The sequence below is a fragment of the Leguminivora glycinivorella genome, chromosome Z (genome assembly GCF_023078275.1).
Source record: "Leguminivora glycinivorella isolate SPB_JAAS2020 chromosome Z, LegGlyc_1.1, whole genome shotgun sequence".
Lineage (NCBI taxonomy): Eukaryota > Metazoa > Arthropoda > Insecta > Lepidoptera > Tortricidae > Leguminivora > Leguminivora glycinivorella.
This window is the reverse complement of record NC_062998.1, coordinates 4,292,212-4,307,966: the sequence shown is the minus strand read 5'-3', so window position 1 is coordinate 4,307,966 and position 15,755 is coordinate 4,292,212. Positions and strand designations below refer to the sequence as shown.

The following is a 15,755-nucleotide window of genomic DNA, read 5'->3' as shown; positions in this document are numbered from 1 at the left end:
GTTCTGTACCGGCATACCCCCAGATCGTGTTCTCAGCAGTAGATAAAATGTATTTCAGTACAGATTGCCCTCCGAAATTTCGACCAGGCATATAATGAACCACTTCTCGCACCAGTGCGTAAAAAAAAACACTATCTGTACTGAAAAATGTAAGATTTACTTCTAATACCGTGAATATAAACAGAAACTACCATAAATGTCCCAGACCTACATCTTTATCAAAGCTACCAGGCAACGATAACAAACGCATAACCCTCCACAGATATAAACAGAAAGTGCCACAAACTTCCACATTTAAAAATGAAAATATACCTACACCTCTGTCAAAACCACCAGGCAACCATAACTAACGCACAACCCCCACAGGAACTCAACGAAGCCTGGCAGCGGCTCCGTCAAATGGCGCTCATGCGTCAGGAGCGTCTGTTCGGCGCGCACGAGATCCAGCGTTTCAACCGCGACGCCGATGAGACCATCGCCTGGATCTCTGAGAAGGATGTGGTTCTGGGGTCAGATGACTATGGCAGGGACCTGGCCACCGTCCAGACTTTACAGGTGAGAAAAATTACCAAGTTACACCAGGCTGCAATATTTTGCACCAAATTAGCTTGCAATGTCTCTTTTTTTTTTTCTTGAAACTCATATACGCAGCAGCTGGTTCTCTTTTTATGAATTTGGTGGAAGTGTCTAGAATAGATGAAGTTACATACTTGTTATTATTGCTATCTCATGTTAGTTGAAGAATTTCATGTGAATGATTTTAAATACATAGGTAAAGAGACATTACTTTTTTTCCTCTAACAAATGCATAATTCTCGGGGTAACTTCATCCCATTCAGTTGAATACTTGGTGAATGTAGCTCGCTTTAAATTAAAGTTAATAAAAATAGTTTAACACTGAATTAAAATCATCAAATTATACCTCAAAAACCTTTACTAAAATATGAGGTTATTTCATGAAATAAATTCGGTTTTTCTTTAGCGCAAGCACGAAGGCGTTGAGCGTGACCTGGCGGCTCTGGAAGACAAGGTGTCGACTCTAGATGGCGAGGCAGCTCGCCTGGCCGCCATTCATACTGACCACGCGTCCGCCATCCACGCCAAGCGAGACGAGATCACCGCCGCTTGGCAGAAGCTTGTACACAAGGCCAAGGTAAGCTTGTACCTAAATTGTCAACTTTAATGCAAACAGGAAGGATCTAGTGTCTCTAAGGGTATCTCCAAACTTATCGGCGCGGAATCGACTTTCGCCAACCAAAAATCGCTATCTAGTATGAAATGAATATGCATACGCAGTACGTAAGCGTCTTCATACTAACGAGCGACTTTGCGAGCGTTAGGCTTGGGGAAACCCTAAGAAAAGGTGTCAACTATAGACGACAGCCGCCATCCACACAAAGAGAGTAAGGGCATCTCAGAATATTCCATAAAATTGACAGCTTTGTAAACATTAAGGTATAAAGCGTAAGATACCGTCTCTAGGGTACAAGATGTCGGTCTTAAGTGTTTCCCTCATGCCCTTAATTTGACCCTAATTGGACAGGATTCGTAATTGAGTAAATAGGGATGACAACTACATAAAAAAAATGGCATTCTGTTTAGTCCGTCAGTTAGATCGTCCAAAAATATTGTATACATATTTTTCGCTTTTTCTAATTAATGAAAAAATACAAAGATATAGAGCATCAAAGTTCCAGAGTGGGGTACCCAAAAATTGTACCTAGGCGTGACGTCACGCGAAACTTCAACGGACTGTACCGTCGTCATTTTTCGTTTACGAGAAAAAGAAAAAATACGCGTCTAAAATTCTTTGATAATCTAACTTACGGACTAATTAGTATTTTTTAGTCGTCTCGCCTATTCTGACATTCATACCCAGGGATCATCATCATCGGATGTTAACATGTCGTATATCATCTAACATGTATTTGTCTCTCGTACCAGGAGCGCAGAAGCGAGCTGGAGTCCTCCCACGCCCTGCACCGTTTTCTCGCCGACTACAGGGACCTTGTGTCGTGGGTCAGCGACATCCGCGCTCTCATCGCCGCCGATGACCTCGCCAAGGACGTGCCCGGGGCTGAGGCTTTGCTAGAACGCCACCAGGAGCATAAGGTATCATCATATATCTTCACTTATATAAAGAACAGGTCGGTAAAAACGCAATTAGAGTCTTTCCAGCTGCTCCTAACTAGGAAGTATGCCTTATGGTGCTAAACTATTTTAGTCGAGACTGAAAATGAAAATAAAAAATATTTATTTCTTTAAAACATACATTCATTGATCATGATCTCCTACTAGGTGTACAGTACCTGTGTCAGGAGATTCCGCATAGTTTTTATGAATTTCTTTTTGATTATCGGATGTAAACTCGATCTTAGACATCTTATAGTGAGGTGGAAGTAGTAGCAGCTGAGTTTAACACATGCCTTATTGAAGTTACTGCGGGAGGATTTAGTTAAAGTTGTCCCACTTGACTCCAATTGTTTGAATACTAACTCAGTTTAAAACTCTAGGGTGAGATGGACGCGCGCGAAGACGTGATCCGCGCGTGCGCGACCGCCGGACAGGCGCTCGTGGACAGCGGCCACCGCGCCTCCTCCGAGGTGTCCGCGGCGCTGGAGGCTCTCGAGCGCGAGAGCAGTGCGTTACAACAGCTGTGGGAGCAGCGCCGCGTGCTGTACCTGCAGTGCATGGATCTGCAGCTCTTCTACCGCGACACCGAGCAGGCCGACGCCTGGATGCACAAGCAAGAGGTAAACAAGATAATGGTCTTGGCTCAGTGACACAACGTGAGACAAGGCTCTGTCACTGGCCCAAAGATCAATACCGGTTTCCATACGCTACTTTTGTAATCAAAAAAATCATCTTACAAATACCTACGAAGGAAAAATTTTCAAACCGGCAATTGAATCATGAAATCATGATCTCTACAAGTAAAATGATGAAACAATCACTCTTGATTATTTCCCCGTTTTTGTAGAAAATCTTCATGTTTTTGCAATAAATGTAACCTGAAGTATAATGTTAGATGTAGGATTTTTGAATGATTCATGATTAGTTATGGGAATTATATTAACCGTGTAGAATTATAGACCGCGATTATCTTTTTGATGAATGAAAAAAAAGTAATTATGTCTGTCTATATCCCGGTCAATATGAGTCTTATGAATTATGATAGTTGTAATTTTAAAAATATACCTAAATGTACTTGTTTGTGTATTTATTTTTATTCATGAAGTAGGTATAATTATAATTTAGAATTATGTCTACCATCTTCAGTTACCAAATTCCATCTCTAACTATTTACTTCCGTCCAGGCTTTCCTCGCCAACGAGGACGTCGGTGACTCCCTAGACTCCGTAGAAGCCTTGCTGAAGAAGCACGAAGACTTCGAGAAGTCCCTCGCCGCCCAGGAGGAGAAGATCAAGGCTTTGGACGAGTTCGCGTCCAAGCTCATCGAGGGACAACACTACGCCGCCGATGACGTCGCTCAGAGGAGGGAGATGGTACGTATCAACCTAAAGGCTAGTTTTAGGTTGCCAACACCTAAACAGCTGGCTCTGAGTGTAGGGCTTGAGGAAGCTCGGTCGGCGGGGCGTGCAGAGGGGCGGTGCACGCTATGCAGTGCGGACTCAAGACACATGAGCATAAATTGTTTGAAATGCACGCCGCAAGCCCCCGCTCCGCACAATGCCCAATATGAGTGTGCACCTTACACTTAGAACCAATCAATAAAGTTTTTTACACGATATTCTTTTGTTTAGCTTCTGGAGCGTCGCGCAGCCTTGTTCGAAAAGTCGAACCAACGTCGCGAGCTGCTGGAGGACGCTTACAAGTACCAGCAGTTTGAGAGAGATTGCGACGAGACCAAGGGTAAGCTGTCCTTAATCTTATAACCCATTATCACCTTCAGACGTCCAAAAACCTGTCAAATTTTATCAGTACTCTTTGACCCCATTTAAAATTCACTCATTGACAAACTATTTCACATCAGGTTGGATCAACGAGAAGCTCAAGTTCGCCACCGATGACTCCTACCTAGACCCGACCAACCTCAACGGCAAGGTGCAGAAACACCAGAACTTCGAACAGGAGCTCCAGGCTAACAAACCCAGAGTAGATGAGATCACCGCCGTGGGACGCGACCTGTTGGAGCAGGAGCATTTCGCTAAGCGTGAGTCTCTTTGTACATCATGGTAGCCTGGTACTTTCCAGAGTCTTTGGTATACAGCCATCGAATCTTAACCTCGACGGCAAGGTCTACTTAGCTGCAGAATTTCGAACAGGAGCTCCAGGTGAACAAGCCCAGAGTCACCGCTGTGGGACGCGACCTGTTTGAGAAAGAGCATTTCGCTAAGCGTGAATCTCTTTGTCCGTCGTATGTGCTTAGTACTTTCAGCATTCGTTGATAAATAAACCATCGACTACTAACTTCCTTAATACGGGAATATAATATTGAATAACCAGATGTACAGGTTACCCATTCAGTTTATATAAAGGGGTTACCCATTCGAATGGGTGATGCAAATGAAGGGGTTTTCCAGTCCATGGGTCTGGTCTAAATCAGCAGTTCTCAAAAAGTTTGTAAATAGCCACGTCAGCAAATTTTAATTGATCCTATTTTGTTACCAACATTTAATAATATAAGTCGACTTTCGTACGATATGTACATGGTAATCGTTATAATTAAGAAAAAAATATAGATACTAGAGAACCTTAATAACGAAATAAAATTTACTAAAATCTCAATTCATCAAAAAAATCTTGGTAACAGAATAGGAAAAAAGAAAACAAATTTAACTTTTTTCCTAATTTTTGAGAACTGCTGAAATAATAACTAAAGACATCTAACTATTCGTTTTATACACAGCTCAAATCGAGTCCCGCCTCGGCGAGCTAGCCGGTTATGGGAGCGCTTGGCTGCCGCATCCGAGCTCAAGGGCAGCAAGCTGCAAGAAGCGTCTCAGCAGCAGCAATACAACCGCGCCGTGGAAGATATCGAACTCTGGCTCTCTGAAGTGGAAGGCCAACTTCTTAGCGAAGACTACGGCAAGGTACTGTGGATCTTTTACGACTGTACAGGTTTATGATAAAATTCTGTTGTTTAGACATCGAATGAACATTTAAACAATCTTCTCCTATTTTGAATATTTTAAGTAAATCCATCGTATCGCAGGCTAGTTTTAGTTTCACGTGGACCGACCGCGCGGAGCGATCCGCTCACTACTATATACTAATGTGTTCAAGGAGCGTTTCAGAGTAAAGTGGGCGGACGACAACATCAACTTCATACAAATTGCTCGCGCGTATCGCTCCGCGTGGTAGGTCTAAGTGTCGCTAAAACCAGCCTAAACTGGCTAAGTAGTTATTTACATGTAAATTTCTATCAATTTCTAACATCATCACCGTATTTCAGGACTTGACCAGCGTGCAGAACCTCCAAAAGAAGCACGCTCTCCTAGAAGCCGATGTGGGCTCGCACGCCGAACGCATCGACGCCATCCGCACGCAAGCAGAGCAGTTCATCGAGAAGGGACACTTTGACGCCGACAACATCAAGGCTAAGAGGGTGAGTTTATATTTGTTAAATAATTAAACGCTTTCATATCGGTTCGATAAAGGATATTGGAGAAAACAAAATGCGCTTTTTGAATTTAAATTACGTTTTATTAACCTTTTAAACAATTAAAGTTACATTAAGTGGTCGCGTACAATGTCGTCGGGTTGGATCGCGGAAGAAGAGAGAGAGTTGCCAGATGCAAACATAAGGCAACTACAAATTATGTTGCTACAACTAAAAATACTTAAGCTAAGCTTACACTTTATATGTTTTGTATTAAACATAGTTGGGGCCAGGCAGTATTACATTACAGTAAAGGTTGGACCCGCCAATTAAATCTAAATATAAGAAAATATATGAGCTCTACATCACAGGTAAAGGACATAATTTGGTAATGGCTCTACGGAATATTTTATTATTGATTTTAACATCAGCTACTCTTACTAATCCGTCCCTACCAGGGAAAGTTTTTACTATGCGAGCCATTGGCCAATTTAATGGAGAGGTGTTTATATCTTTTACAATTACCAAATCACCTTCTTTTAAATTGGTTTGCTGGTATTTCCATTTGGGGCGGCTTTGGAGCTGAGTTAAATAAGTTTGAGACCAGGTTTTCCAGAAATCTTGCTTAAGCTTGGTACACATTTTCCAAAATGAAACTCTATTTACTGAAGTTTCAGTGAGATCAATTTCAGGATAACTCGTCAAAGCTGTGCCACAAATGAAGTGTCCAGGGGTAATATATGCACAATCATTAGAGATAGCAGAGAGTAAAGGTCTACTATTCATAATGCCTTCAATTTCTATGATTACAGTATTAAGTTGTTCGTAGGTCAGGCACAAATTGCCTACTATTCTTTTAAAGTGATGTTTGAAACCTTTCACTCCACATTCCCAAATTCCTCCGAACGTTGGTGAGTAACTCGGTATCCAATTGAATGTTATGTACCTATCTGAACAGAATTCGTTAACAGAGTCTCTACAATGTTTGGAGGAAAATAGATCATACAATTTGTTTAATGTATTGCAAGCACCTTTAAAGGTTTTTGCATTGTCACAATAAATATTTGTGGGCATGCCACGCCGAGAAATAAAACGCTTAAGACATGCTAAGAAAGTTTCGGTCGTGAGATCAGAAACAAGTTCTAAGTGTATCGCTTTTACAGCAAAGCAAACAAAAAGCGCGATATAGCCTTTAGTGATAACAGGCTTCCTGATGCGAGACACCTTTACGTTAAAGGGGCCGCAGAAATCGATTCCTACATGCTGAAAGGGTCTGCTTTGTGTGATTCTTTCTTTAGGAAGGTCTCCCATCAACTGCTTTGCTGCTTCAGCTTTCATTCGTATGCATTTCATACATTTATGTACGACCTTTTTACTTCTCGTATACCATTCACGAGATGGTACCTCTGAGATAGAGAGCCTAACACTTGTCTAGCACCTGCATGCAAAAGTCTTAAGTGCTCCCGTTCTATAATAAGTTTGGTAATAAAGGAGCTTTTTGGAAGTATTGCAGGATGCCGCTTGTCATAAGGCAAGTTGTCTGCATTTTGCAGTCTTCCCACAGCCCTAATGACATTGTATTTATCTAAAAATACTATTTGATCGCTAATTGTCACAGGCTTATTTTTGGAGAGCAAGACTAATTCTTTACTTAAATGCTCTACCTGAGTACAACGTACAATTTTCAACATAGAGTCACGCAATTCGTTTGCAGTTAAGTAGCTGCTTGTTATTTTATTATTTTTGTTCAAGCAGTTATTATAAAATCTATAAATAATAGCTACCACCCTTTGAAGTTTATTTATATTAGAATATTTGTTTAATAAATCTAGGGGCTCTACATTTGTAGCATGGCACAAGATTCCCTTTACATTTTCAGAAGGTGCACTGACTGTCTCATGCGAGTCTGTAAAAGGCATAATATTTTCAATATTTTCATAATTAAATTCTTCTGAATTTGTATGTGAATAACTCACATCGCTAAGACTAGGTGAACCATGCCACCACAGATGACACTCCTGCAGCCTGTGAGGTTCAATTCCCCTTGATAAAAGATCAGCAGGATTATCTTTTGATCTAACATACAACCACTGTGATTTTTCAGTTAGCTCTACAATTTGCTTGACTCTATTTTTTACATATACAGTACTCTTTGCTGCTTCTGTCTTGATCCACCACAAAACAATTTGGGAATCACTATAGAGAAATACTTTATGAGATACTCGATCATTTAAAATGTTACTGACTCTACTTGACAATTGTGCTAAAAGTAGAGCAGCAGAGAGCTCCAATTGAGGAATAGTATGAGATTTGCTCAGTGATGACACTCGGGATTTCGAACATAATAGGTTCACTCTAACTGAGCCGTCAGTCATAAAGACTCTTAAGTAGAGACAGCCTCCGAAGGCTTTTATGGATGCATCGGCATATCCTATTAACTCTACATGAGATACTAAGTTAAAATTTACACATCTATCTATTTTAATTTGACCCATTTGTTTTAAATTGTTCAGAAACTTAGACCAGTGCTGAAACAGTTCGTTTGGGATTGTAGAGTCCCAATCTTTAGGCAAAGAGCTATGGAGTTCTTGCATGAATAACTTGGCCACCACAATTACTGGGCCTATTAAACCACGTGGGTCAAACATTTTCCCTATAAAACTGAGAATTTTTCTTTTTGTGTTGAGCATTGTTGCTTCATCAATTGCAGGGCAAGAGAAAGTCAATTTATCAGAATTAATTTGGAGTGTGAGACCTAGAGTCTTCACAGTGTCATTTTGACCGATCTCCACACTGTCAATTTGTCTGTGCTCAACTGGTATATCAGCTATTAATGAAGAATCGTTCGAGCACCATTTATGTAATGAGAAACTACCTAATTTTAAAAGCTCTACAATTTGATTTTTCAGCTCCTGAAGCGTCTCTACATCATCAGCACCAGTCAGCACATCATCAACAAATGTATTTTTATAAATTGCCTGTGCGGCCAAAGGGAACTGATCCTTATGCATATTTGCTAGTTCATTGAGAACTCTTGTAGCTAAAAATGTGCTTGATTTCAAGCCGTATGTAACAGTCTGGAGCTGCAAGCAGTTGATAGGGTCTTTAGGCGAATCGCGCCATAAAATGTTTTGAAGTCCGCGTTGATGTTCATTTATAAAAACATTGCGAAACATTTTTTGAATGTCACATGTTAAAATATATGGATAAGTCCTGAACAAAATAAGAATATCAAAAAGCTCACTCTGTACAACAGGCCCATTCAGCATGACTTGATTCAACGATGTCCCATTTCTAGATCTCATCGACCCGTCAAAGACCACACGATGGTGTGAGGTGCGACTCGAGGGATTAAACACGCAGTGGTGTCCTAGAAAAAACACAGGACCATTTAAGTCATAACTTTCAATATCAACTGTCCTTGCATGTCCTAATTCCAGATATAGGTCAATAAATTTTTTATATTGTTCAAACAGCAAAGGATCTTTTTGTAACCTTTTTTCTAACATTATGAATCTATTATAGGCAACTGAAAATGAGTCACCCAAGTTTAAGTTTTCCATCGGGAAAGCTAAAGGCATATCAACATAAAATCTATCGTCTTTTACTGATACAGAATCCTGAAATATTTTTTCAGCCTTTACAAATTCATCATTTGTGGATTTTTCCACTTCAGGAAGTTTTTCAGAGAGCCAAAATTGCTCCATTACATTTATCAACTTTTCACCATCAGATATATTAACTAAATTTGTTACAATGTTACATGTATTACCTTTTTCAGGAATACTTCCTCCAACAATATATCCTAACATGGTATTCTGGAATACAGGTCCATTTTCAGTTTTTATGCAACCCTGCAACAATATTTTAAAATAGATATTTGCTGCGAGTAATATAGGAATGTCATTCCTGATGTAAAATGTGTCATCGGCTAAAGTTATATTTTTTGGAATGTGATAGCTAGATAGATCAAGTGACCTTTGTGGCAGTTCAGAAGTAATTTCATCACTAATGTGGCATTTTAAAATTATTTTTACATTATTTTTACAAGAGTGAAGAGTCAGAATTACATACTCATTCACCTTACATACTTGTTTTCGGAAACCAATAATATTGTTTGGTTCAATTATGGGCTTTAAGCCAAGTCTACTTACTAAATCTGATCTTATAAAACTGCCTTGAGATGCAGTGTCAAGTAATGCCTTGCATACTACCTTTTCATTGTTTTGACTTAATAATGTGACCTTTATGGTAGGCAACAAAACACCACTATCGGACACACAATTTAAAACAGTGTTTACTGCAATTTCAAACTCACCAGCATCTGGTGATGGTGGGTGCGCGCTGACATCAACAATTGTGGGCTTGTCCACACTTACATTGCGCTCCTGGTGCAGCAATGTGTTGTGGCCCTGTTTACATATTTTACATTTAAATGTAAATTTACATTTCCCTTCATGATTGTTAAGACACACATCACACATGTGTTTCTCTTTTACATAAGATTGCCTCTGAGCAACAGGTAGCATTTTGAATATGTGACAGTTATATATCTGATGGTCTTTATTTTCACAATACCTACAGGGCGGCAGCGATTTCGATACCACATTTGTTACCTTAGGTATTGATTTATGAGCACCTTCATAGCAAGTGCTTTTAATATTGAAATGTTTGTTAGTACCTTCATAGCAGGTACTATGTTTATTTGGTTGACTATCTTCAAGCGCTATAGCACGCTTCTCCAAATACTCAATGAAACTAGCCATAGTAGGCATGGTGTCTAAATCTCGGTCTAATTGATAAGCCCGATTTGTAAATTGATCCAATTTGCGTGTCAAGATTGAAATTAAAAGCATGTCCCATTTATCAACGGGTTCTTCTAAATTTTTTAGAGCATGGATTTGTTGATTTATTTGGGAAACAAATGTTCGTATGGAGACCGCTGTGCCCTTTTGCATTGTAGGAATATCCAACAATATACTTATATGATTTGCTATTAATCTAGCTTTGTTATCAAATCTCCTTTTTAACAAGTGTATTGCTTCTTTATAAGATTCATTTACTAAAGGCAGATTTACTATTACTGCCAATGCATCTTCTTGCAAGTACTTTCTCAAATAGAAAAGTTTCTGCACATCACTCAATGAGTTATTGTTATCAATTACAGCAGAAAACAAGTCAAAAAAGGGTTTAAACTTGGTGAAGTCTTTGCCATCATAGAATGGTATTTCAATTGTTGGTAACTTGCAAGTAGAAGCATTGTGGCACTCTGAAGTTACTTTGGTATTCAACATTTTAAGAGAACTATTAATTTTGGCTAATATTGAATAATATTTATCTTCAATATCTCCCACCTGTTCGCTGTCTCCTTCATCGATGCCTAGTATGTCCATCTGGACCTTCTCATAATCTTTGAGTGTTGAAATTAACTTTTCCTTGCGCGCCTCAAGAATGTCGGCGCTCGCGGCAGCTAAACTTACGGGGTCTTGTACAAAATTCTCAATTCTAGTGATTGTTCCCTTACACTGAGACCTCTTTACTCGTAGTTTTTTTAAAGTTTCCGTTTCGGTAGACATTTTTCACTGATAATTAATGCACAAAACTTGAAAAACAACGCACGAGACACTAATAAACTTTGTTTTGGTCTGGAACGTCAATGTCAATGTGACAGATGACACCAATGACAGATGACAAGTAACCGCTCCGAAGTTCCGCAAGATGGCTGCGGATCGCACAAACTTCACTTTGTATAGAAAAATGGAGAATGCCGGTGGTCGAAAAGTTCGACTTATACCGAGTTACTTGCGGTTTTTGATGATGATTTGCTCTCCCATCCGTGTGCGATTTTCGTTCTATTATAGATAGAACGAAGTTACAGGCCAGCAGCGCCAGCCCAGGCACAACCACGACGAATTTACCAGCCGTTATAGACGGCCGGCTAGCACGCAGACGTACTTGCCGCGAACTCACTTTTGCTGAAATATCGAAACACTGGTCGACTTTTTCACTTTTTCGAAGGACCACTTGCGCATGGAGAAAACAAAATGCGCTTTTTGAATTTAAATTACGTTTTATTAACCTTTTAAACAATTAAAGTTACATTAAGTGGTCGCGTACAATGTCGTCGGGTTGGATCGCGGAAGAAGAGAGAGAGTTGCCAGATGCAAACATAAGGCAACTACAAATTATGTTGCTACAACTAAAAATACTTAAGCTAAGCTTACACTTTATATGTTTTGTATTAAACAGATATCGCTAAGGGCGCAATTACACTGCGTCGTTAACCTAATGGAAAGTATGAAGTTGCCAGGCAACCGACATTGTTTTCACGCCGCGAATGATTCAGTGTAATTGCTGCTTTCAAGTTGGAAGACAATAGGGATGACGACTACATAAATAAAATGGAATTCTGTTTATTCCGTCAGTTAGATCGTCCAAAAATACTGAACACATTTTTCGCTTTATCTAATTAATGAAAAAAAAAATACAGAACATCAAAGGTCGGGGCTCATGACGTCACTTTTATGTAAAAATTGTACCTAGGCGTGACGTCACGCAAAACTTCTGTACTGTCGGCATTTTTCGTTTACGAGAAAAGAGAAAAATACGTGTCCAAAATGTTTTGATAATCTATTTGACGGACTAAAGTTTTTTTTAGTCGTCTCAACTATTTTATACATGCAACTGTCATTTGCTGTAGGCTTTTTCTGGCATTAAGAAAGACACTCGTTTCACCCTGGCTTCTGACACACAGCCTACAAACATATACAACTAGCCTAACTATATCGAATAATACTCCTAAATGTTACAAATATCATTATCCAGGATGGTCTGGTAGCGCGCTACACGGCCCTAGACAAGCCGATGGCTGTCCGCAAGCGCCGCCTGCTCGACTCCCTGCAGGCGCAGCAACTGTTCCGCGATTTGGACGACGAGGCCGCGTGGATCCGCGAGAAGGAGCCCATCATCGCCTCCACCAACCGAGGTATGTGTTCCTAGTACCAACCAATACAAAATGAGCAAGTAAATTAATAACTATTAGAGAAAAAGAACGCTATATTAGTGTCTTACCATCTTTTTATATGGAATTTGATAGTTGACAGTCTACCAACTTTGAGTTAAGCGGGTGGTACAAGTGGTCCTAAATTAAATATTATCATGTAATTCACCATACACCATTTCCCATCAGGCCGTGACCTCATCGGTGTCCAGAATCTCATGAAGAAGCACCAGGCTGTCATGGGCGAGATGGCTCAACACGAAACTCGCGTCGAAGCCGTGCGGGCCGCGGGCGCCGCGCTCCGGGATGCCGGGCATTTCGCCGCTGACGAAATCGGAGCCAGGCTGCAGCAGCTGCATCAGCAGTGGACTCAGCTGCAGGAGAAGGCTCTCCAGGTACCAGTGACAACCAATTTTTATGCAGATAAACCGTCTTTGATTGATTTTACATCAACAATGCGACAGATACAGAAATAGATGCATCTCTACTATTTTATGTCGTCGTATCTTATCCCAAATGTAAGTTGTACATTATAAACATATTATTATTATGACACAGCATGAAATGCAACTTGCAATAATATGCAGCAAAATACCAGGAGATCAGAAGCGAGTAGGTGCATTACTGAATTCAATAAACTTATGATCTCAAGTGACCTCAATCCGCATGTATAAAATTAGCATAATGCAAGATAACGGCTACGCCCGATAAGATTTTTATTTATGTAATAAATTACCAGGCCACCATAAAACGGAGAAGGCACCTGCATCTGCATAGCAATCTTTTTTTTACTAGCCTGATGTAGTGTCCCACTGCTGGGCAAAATGCCTCCCCTCGTTTCTTCCACTCAACCCTGACATTTGTGTGATCCTGCCAACCGGGATCATTTTCCGGTATTCCTTCGCATGTTTACGGAAACAACAAACTTGTCATGCTATTTCAATCAGTATCAGTATTAGAAGTACTGACATTGACTGAACTAGCATGACAAATACGAACGTTTCCGTAAAAAAACGAGAAAAAACATTTCGCACTAAATCTGTAAGAACTTAGCTTGCTTTGAACGCATACAAATTCCCTATATTCTGTACTAAAAGTCTATCCCCTCAACAGCGCAAGCAAGATCTGGAGGATTCTCTCCAAGCCCAACAGTACTTCGCCGACGCCAACGAAGCCGAATCCTGGATGCGTGAGAAGGAACCGATGGCCAACACCCAGGACTACGGGAAAGATGAGGACTCCTCTGAGGCTCTGCTGAAGAAACATGAGGCTCTTCTATCCGATCTTGAGGCGTTCGGGAACACTATCAAGAGTTTGAGGGAACAAGCCAACTCTTGCAGGGTAAGTTTGGATACCATTTGTTATCATTATCACATTTTATGAGAGGAACCAATTGACCCAAGAGTACGGGGAAGATGACGATTGCTCTGAGGCCCTCCTCAAGCAATACAAAGCTCTTCTGTCTGATTTTGAGTCATTTGGGAACACTATCAAGAATTCTCGTCTGTGCACGACACCACTAAGGTAAATACGGGTAAGTGTATCATAAAGTGAAGTGTGTCTGGGCTTGCTACCTGCTACCCACCATTAGTGGTAAACGTACGAACTCTCAATAATCACTGACCGTTGGTTTAAACAGATGACTTATACCTTATCCAATGTGACGTTTGTCCACAGCAACAAGAGTCTCCCGTCGTGGACGTATCAGGCAAGGAATGCGTGGTCGCCCTATACGACTACGCCGAGAAGAGTCCGCGCGAGGTCTCCATGAAGCGCGGCGATGTGCTCACCCTACTCAACTCCAACAACAAGGTATGGTGATGAACATTCAGTCAACAGATCCCCTTGCAGGATTACGTTATGCCGAGAGAGATGGTGCGATTTGACTTTATATAAATCAATACTTTTCGTGGCTCACACGCTACTACTTACTTGATGTATTATAACCTCGTAAGGCACTGGTCCCACCAAAAGCGAGTAAGCTATGAGTTATCGACTATAAAAATGAACAAAAAATTCATTTGTAATTCATACTCGTAGCTCGGCTCCGAGCTATAACTCGCCCGCGCTATCATCGCATCTCTTTTATTTACACGAGAGCGACTATCTATTGTTCATTTTTATAGCTCATAGCTTACTCGCCTTTGGTGGGGCCAGTGCCTTAACGCCCAAGGTCATATCGGTACTACTTTTTCAGTACTAATCACACACATCACATGGCGGTGAAAAGGTCAAGCGTGGGAACTAATATATTATGTTTCATACCTATTATTATGTGAATCTCAATAGTATTTGTTTAGCCATCAAAATTTATGTAAAAATTAGATAAAACAGATAATGATCGTTTTTAATGTTCTGTTGCAATACACGGGGCACGTCAAATGCCCTTGAAACTAATAAAATAATGAAGTAAACTATCGTCAACACAAAATACTCGTAATTTCCTATGAACTATTAAGTAAATTACAGATAACACTATCAGTATCACTAAGCCCCACATACATATCAGTTACCGCAGTTTGTTATCTCAATTTTAACCATACTCTAAAATTAAAAGAAATACGATTTTGGTAACATATTATTATAATATAATTGGATGCAATGACTCTAAACAGTGGTGGGTGTTTTTAGCGGGGGCCAAAATATTTGAAGGAATTTTGAGGCGAACCAGATTTACTTCAAAAATGCACTTTACTACACCATATCATGATATCACACACTATTTTGAAAGACCCGGGGAATAATAAAACATAGTGATTTATTTTTCGGTTAACAGTAATACATACATTTAAGACAAACACGCCTGTATCGGACCATAAAGGGGTAGAAACTTTCTTTCAGAACTACTAGTAAAAAAATCTCATATTTTCATATAACTCTAAGCTTGACTAGAAGACAAAAGTCTAGGCACTGATGAGTATTAATAGGTCCCGGTCAATTTGCTAACTAAACGAAACTCGGTTTTCAGATAATTAATAATGTTAACCGATTTAAACAGTCTTCTGTTATTGGACAAAGATGGTTTACGTAAACATCTCGTATTAATTTGAAGTACGATATACATCCGCAAGGGTGGGTAAATTGAAAGTAAAAATCTGAAAAGTTTTTTGTGAATCAAAAAAAAGTATTCAAAATACAAACACGATTATATTTTTCCTGTAATATTTACTATAAAACCAATGTTTACTAAAA

The 15,755-nt window shown here is 39.9% G+C and overlaps 2 protein-coding genes across 5 annotated transcripts in view; one reads left to right on the top strand and one right to left on the bottom strand.

The window, feature by feature from the left end:
- LOC125240901 (spectrin alpha chain-like) overlaps positions 1–15,755 on the top strand; it is a 74,249-nt gene that overhangs the window by 15,122 nt on the left and 43,372 nt on the right. Inside the window, 14 exon segments of the mRNA XM_048149067.1 lie at positions 367–555; positions 983–1,153; positions 1,945–2,112; positions 2,514–2,753; positions 3,318–3,506; positions 3,765–3,873; positions 3,995–4,174; positions 4,871–4,900; positions 4,903–5,054; positions 5,417–5,569; positions 12,389–12,548; positions 12,753–12,958; positions 13,677–13,904; positions 14,241–14,375. Coding sequence (XP_048005024.1) covers positions 367–555; positions 983–1,153; positions 1,945–2,112; positions 2,514–2,753; positions 3,318–3,506; positions 3,765–3,873; positions 3,995–4,174; positions 4,871–4,900; positions 4,903–5,054; positions 5,417–5,569; positions 12,389–12,548; positions 12,753–12,958; positions 13,677–13,904; positions 14,241–14,375 — 2,310 coding nt within the window.
- On the bottom strand, positions 5,789–11,155 carry LOC125240902. Of its 4 annotated transcripts, XM_048149068.1 has the most exons (4): positions 10,918–11,155; positions 9,882–9,975; positions 9,336–9,417; positions 5,789–8,933 (listed from the first exon to the last, which is right to left on the bottom strand). In XM_048149068.1, exons 2-4 carry the CDS (start codon positions 9,912–9,914, stop codon positions 6,913–6,915), a joined length of 2,136 nt encoding a protein of 711 aa, XP_048005025.1. In that variant the 5' UTR covers positions 9,915–9,975; positions 10,918–11,155; the 3' UTR covers positions 5,789–6,912. The 4 variants fall into 4 exon arrangements, 3 of the variants coding, with proteins under 3 accessions (XP_048005025.1, XP_048005027.1, XP_048005026.1); XR_007178690.1 differs by having other exon boundaries at positions 8,436–8,933; positions 9,882–11,155; XM_048149070.1 differs by having other exon boundaries at positions 8,436–9,417.

Excerpts from the sequence above, each read along its gene's own strand:
- LOC125240902 (XM_048149068.1), bottom strand. The coding sequence starts at position 9,914 with ATGTCAGCGCGCACCCACCATCACCAGATGCTG. Across the intron at positions 9,418-9,881 it reads CCCACCATCACCAGATGCTG|GGTTGCATAAAAACTGAAAA; the intron begins GTGAGTTTGAAA and ends ATATTGTTGCAG. Across the intron at positions 8,934-9,335 it reads AGGAAGTATTCCTGAAAAAG|GACACCACTGCGTGTTTAAT; the intron begins GTAATACATGTA and ends TGTTTTTTCTAG.